The sequence below is a fragment of the Echinops telfairi genome, unplaced genomic scaffold (genome assembly GCF_000313985.2).
Source record: "Echinops telfairi isolate 266 unplaced genomic scaffold, ASM31398v2 ScPeMD7_31;HRSCAF=116, whole genome shotgun sequence".
Taxonomy (NCBI): Eukaryota; Metazoa; Chordata; class Mammalia; order Afrosoricida; family Tenrecidae; genus Echinops; species Echinops telfairi.
The window spans coordinates 5,716,713-5,721,969 of record NW_022103928.1 but is presented as its reverse complement, the minus strand read 5'-3'; the positions used below and the strand labels follow the sequence as shown (position 1 = coordinate 5,721,969).

The window sequence follows — 5,257 nt, the reverse complement described above, 5'->3', positions numbered from 1 at the left end:
TGGATTGTGATGAGTTGTATGAGCCTCTAATAAAATGATTTAAAAAATAAATTTATTTGTATATGTGTATATATGCACATACACATATGTTATCTATTACCTTCTAAGAAATGACCTCAACATGTAGGAGTGTCACATATTTGTTACTAAGTTAAATTTGCAGTATCTTAAATATCTATATCTCTTTACCTATCACTTCCTGAAAATAGAGCATTCCTATGAAACCTTTCATAAGCTGACATGTGTAAGTGATGAAGCAATTACCATTGACTTATATGGGAAATGTTTGTGAGTTTCCACACCCCAGAAGTAGGCTACCAATCATACCAAGTAGCACAGTTCCAAACTGTGGTGGCGTGGTGTGGAGATGAGAGCATGGATCCGGGCAGGACCATAAACGCCAGTCTCGCTGCTCCAGGTGCACACGGCCTCATAATGGCTTGCTGCCAAAAAAATAAACACACACACCCAATGTTGGTTTTATCCTTTACCTTTTTTCATAACAGCGAAAATCCTTTTCAGACTTCTTTTGATTAGCAGAAATAATGTAGGCATTTTGTAAAGACTAAATAATGCAACACGACGTGTGTGTGTGTGTGTGTGTGTGTGTGTTGTAGACATGGATGTAAAGTGCAGTGTGCCACAGAACAATGCTTTTATGGTGCCTGTTCCTAGATTGTAAACAGGACATAGCTTCTGTCCAGCTCTTCTTTAGGATATCTGCCCCAGAAACATAGCCCCCACGCTGGGAAGAAGCCCCAGGTCGCCTGTGTGGAGAGGCCATGCAGAGAGGGGCGGAGGCCCCTGCCAGCCTCAACCAACAAACCTGTGAATCACCAGACCCTTCAGGGGGTTTCCGCTCTTGGCCTTCCAGCGGAAGACTCAGACATCTTGGGGCAGTCCAGCCGCCCCTGCCCTGCCTTGTCCAGGCCCCTGATGCACAGACCCTGGAGATGAGTGCTCGTTTATACTGCAGTGATCCATGATTGCCTAATGTGTTCCCGGCCATAGTAACTGGTTGAAGGTGAAGTCAGTGCTGAAACGTACAGACACATTGTTATAGTGTGACCTTGTGTCATGCTTGGATGTGCCCAGATGAGTTTCCCCCTTTGACCATTCATTCCTCAGGTCCTTATTAGGCCAGTGACGTATAGCTGATAAGGAAATGCTAAGAGGTTTTAGGCAGGCAGCCATATGGTGTCTCGCCTTTTCTTTGCAAAGGTGATGGTGCCAGCTTAGACTTAAATTCCTGACCCTTATCTTCTCTCCGTGTTGTCATTGGTATCACTGAGCAAATGGGACGTGGAGCAAGTTGTTGTGCATACTACCAAAGGTAATTATGAGGCTAAGTCAGACAATACATTTATTCTCTCATCCCAAAAGAGTCCTCGGGCTTCTCCTGAGTGTTGGGTTCTTAGTAAGTACTGGAGTAGCTGATACGGTTCTGGTGAAATCACAGGTGGTTTGGCGGGGAGGCAGGACACCCTGGGAGGGTAGATCCTACCACTGAGGCATTGTGTGTATGTAGCAGACTTTCTTGGAAGGCTTGGGCAATGGATCACATGTTTTTACCTCTGCTTTCTTGATGCCCCGTGAAGTATCAGAGTTCTTTTGTATTTAAGTAGAAGCTTTTTAAAGGTACTTCAATAATTATATCTGAAGTTACCATCTGTATTATAGATTCTTAATGTATTAAGTTTGTTACTTAATTTTATCATCTTCCAGTATAAAGGCATTTAGTACTAGCTGGCTAATTCTCTAACTCCTGACAGCTTCGGATCGTGTGATTTACCAGATGGAATTCATCTGTATTTCTGGTTTAGACCCCCGAAGCAGGAACTAGTTCATGTTATTTAATGAAGAGAGCCACCAGCTGCATCTTATCTGTGATAGATGAGACTGGTGGAGCAGCCCTACCCAGTGTGCATTGCGGGGTACGGGGCGAAGAGGAGGCAGGGGCTTTACCATGGAGAGTTGTCAGCAGGAGTGCTAATGATGGAGTCAAGAGGGCAGGCTGTGGTGACTTAGGGATGGCACCTGGGTTTCATCACCTGATTGATTTGTATAGTAGTTTCTAATTAACAGAGAGAGACCCAAAAAGATGCCACTTTAGTGTGGATCAAAGGAGTCTTGGTGTGTAGTGGTTACAAATTGGGTTGCTAACTGCAAGGTCAACAGTACGAATCCACTGGCCTCTCCAAAGGAGAAAAATGGGGCTTTCTATTCCTATAAAGAGTTACAGTCTCAGAAATCCACAGGGGCGATTCTATGAGTCAGAAGCCACTCGATGACACTGAGGTTTGTTGTTGTTGTTGTTGTTGTTGGCTGGAGTCTGGATCAAGCTACATGTACAATGTATACCCTGAATATGACTCAGCTGCCCTTCCAAAAGTCAGCTGAGCTATCTATCTAAAGTACTTTCATTATTTTCTTTGGGGGTAGGGGGAAAGAGTATTTTATCGATTTTAACCTAAAGTCCTAATAGTAACACAAAATCACCAAGAAAAGGGTGAGGGGTATTGTTCTCTTTGATTTATTTGGTTTTTTAAAAAAGCTCCAAACGACTGTCTCAAACAGCTTCCTGTGTGTTTGCAGTGCAGAAAGGGGCATTTCTCTTCATCACTACTTTTCTTTTCTTGAGGACTGTCTTGGTTATCTAGTACTGCTATTACAAAAATGCCACAAGTCGCTGCCTGTAGCATACATCTATTTTCTCACAGTTCAAGAGGCTAGCAGGTTGATTTCAGGACAGCCACTCAAGGGAAATGCTTTCTTTCTGCTGGCTCTGGGGGAAGGGCCTGGTGTCTTTTCAGCTGCCAGTGCTTGGCTCCTTGGAGATCTCAGGTGGCAGGGCACCTGTCACCTCCCATCTGCCCTTGTGAAGTTTACTTGCTTCCTTGATTTTTCAATCTGCTCTTTTAATATCTCAAAAGAGATGAATTCAACCTACAGGAATAAGAGCTGCAGCACAAATAGTATGTGTACACTCCTGGTCTTCACAACACTACTCACAATCGCAGAAAGATGGAAACCATCTTAACACCCACCAGTGGAAGAATGGTGCGTTCACACAGTGGAAGGCTCTGCAGCATCAAGAATAACAATGAATCTGAGCAACATTATAACCCTGATGAACCTGGAAGACACCATGCTGAGTAAAATTAGCCAAGGACAAATCGTGCATGAAGCCAGTATTATAAAAGTTCAGAAAAGGTTGTCACAAGAAGCAGATGTTGATGGTGACCAGGCTTGGGAGGGCAAAGAAGGGAAGGGGCTAGAGGGGGTGGTTGTTAGGGGCTATTGAGTAGGTTCCCCTCTGTACAACAAAACGAAACACTGCCCGGTCCTGCGCCAGCCTCCCGGTTATTCGTATGTTCGATCCCGTAGTTTCGGCCACAGTGTCAGCCCAGCTCATCAGAGCCTTCCTCTGTTTGGCTAACCCTCTCCTTCATCAAGCATCATGTCTTATCTCTGGTCTATTCTGATAACATGCCCAAAGAATATGGGATGAAGTCTTGCCATCCGTGCCTTTAAGGAACTTTCTGGCTGCACTTCTTCCAGAACAGACTTGTTTGTTCTTTTGGCAGTTGATGGCACTTTAGATATTCTTCGCCAGCACCTGTGAACTCGGGTGAAGGGACAGACAACATCCAAGAGGAGGAAGAGGAGTCAGGGAGAATGATGGACACAGGGTGAAATGTGGGAACGTTTGATGAGCTGCTGGCTGTAAAACTATCTGCTTATAAACCTTTGCCTAATTCACAATAAAAGTTTAAAAACATAAAATGAGACGTGAATTTAAGACACAGCCCATACTAATCCTGTCTCATTAACCTAACAAAACCCAGGCCCAAATGGGATTATAACCCAAGCAGGAGGGTTAGGATTAACAACACATATACTTTGGAAACCCAGTTCAATCTATCACATTCTTCCCTTTGGCCCTTAAAATTCATGTCCTTCTACTACGGATTGAATTGTCTTCCCCCAATATATGTGTTGTAAACCTCAGCTTCTTTACTTGTGGTTACAATCCCATTTAGGATCTCCTTTGTCTTTGACAATGAGATGGAATCGGTGTAGGTGTGTCCATCTTTTTTGAGACATAAAAGAGATCAAATGAGCAATTGAGATGCTAAGCCATGCCACGTGCAGATCATGGGGTGCCTGGCAATAGATGCCCGGCAATAGAGCTGACGGACGAGAGAAAGCCTCAGAGCTCCTGTCCTAAATTTCTACTCCTAGTCTCCTAACTAGGAAGAAGGGTCCCTGGTGGAGCAGTGGGTTAAGCACCAGGCTGCTAACTGAAAGTCCTATGGTTGAATCTTATCAGTCACTCGGAGGAAGATGAGGCAGCCCTTCTACTCTGCCTTATGAGCAGGAATCCGCTTGATGTAGTGGGTTTGGGAACTGTGAGAACATAAATTCTATTTGTTAAAGCCATGTACTTGTAGTATTTTTGTTGTTGCAGCACTAGATCTACAACTGTCCTTATGTCCTCTGAACCCTGAGCAAAATTGCCTCCGATGGCCTTAATCCTACCAACTATTTCTTCAAGGAAACCTAGGGCTTTACTGTAAAGCACATCAGGATTCCTCTGGATTCTGTCCATCACAAAACCAGCTCCTCATTGTAAGTATCTGTTAGAGCAGCACCCCACTCTTTTTTCGAGGGGGGGCCTCGTACAATTCTCATCACAATTCATACATCCATCCATTGTGTAAAGCACATATGTACATTCGCTGCCGTCATCATTCTCAAGACATTTGCCCTCCACCTCAGCCCTTAATATCAGTTGCTTATTTTCCCCAGCACCCCACTCTTGGGGACTAAATTCTGTCTTAGTGATCTGTGGCAGCACCAGAAATATTACAGGGGATGGCTTTAACAAAGAATTTATTTTCCCACCAATTAGGAATTTACAAGTCAGAATTGGGGGCTCTGGCTCCTAGGGAAGGCTTGCTCTTTCTGGTGGCTAGGAGGAAAGGTCCTTGTCTCCTTTCAAGCTGTTGTTTTTTAGTTCCTCGGCGACCTCATGTGGTGTGGCATCTGTCTTCCTTAACTGCTTTCTTGCTGCTAGCTTAGTCTGCTCTTTTATATCTCAGAACTCTGTACTGATACTGCCTGATTAGCATGACAGAAAAACCTATTCTCAAATGAGATTATATAAACAGGTATAGTGGGATTCATGACACATAAGTTTGGGGAGAGGGCTAGAAAATTAAATTTAAGAGAGCTTTTTTTAAAACATTTTATT

At 43.9% G+C, this 5,257-nt stretch overlaps 1 protein-coding gene across 1 annotated transcript in view; it reads left to right on the top strand.

The window, feature by feature from the left end:
- Positions 1–3,103: 3,103 nt before the first annotated feature.
- GXYLT2 (glucoside xylosyltransferase 2) overlaps positions 3,104–5,257 on the top strand; it is an 81,024-nt gene continuing 78,870 nt past the window's right edge. Inside the window, exon 1 of the mRNA XM_030885603.2 lies at positions 3,104–3,247. Coding sequence (XP_030741463.1) covers positions 3,104–3,247 — 144 coding nt within the window. The remainder of the gene's footprint in view (positions 3,248–5,257) is intronic.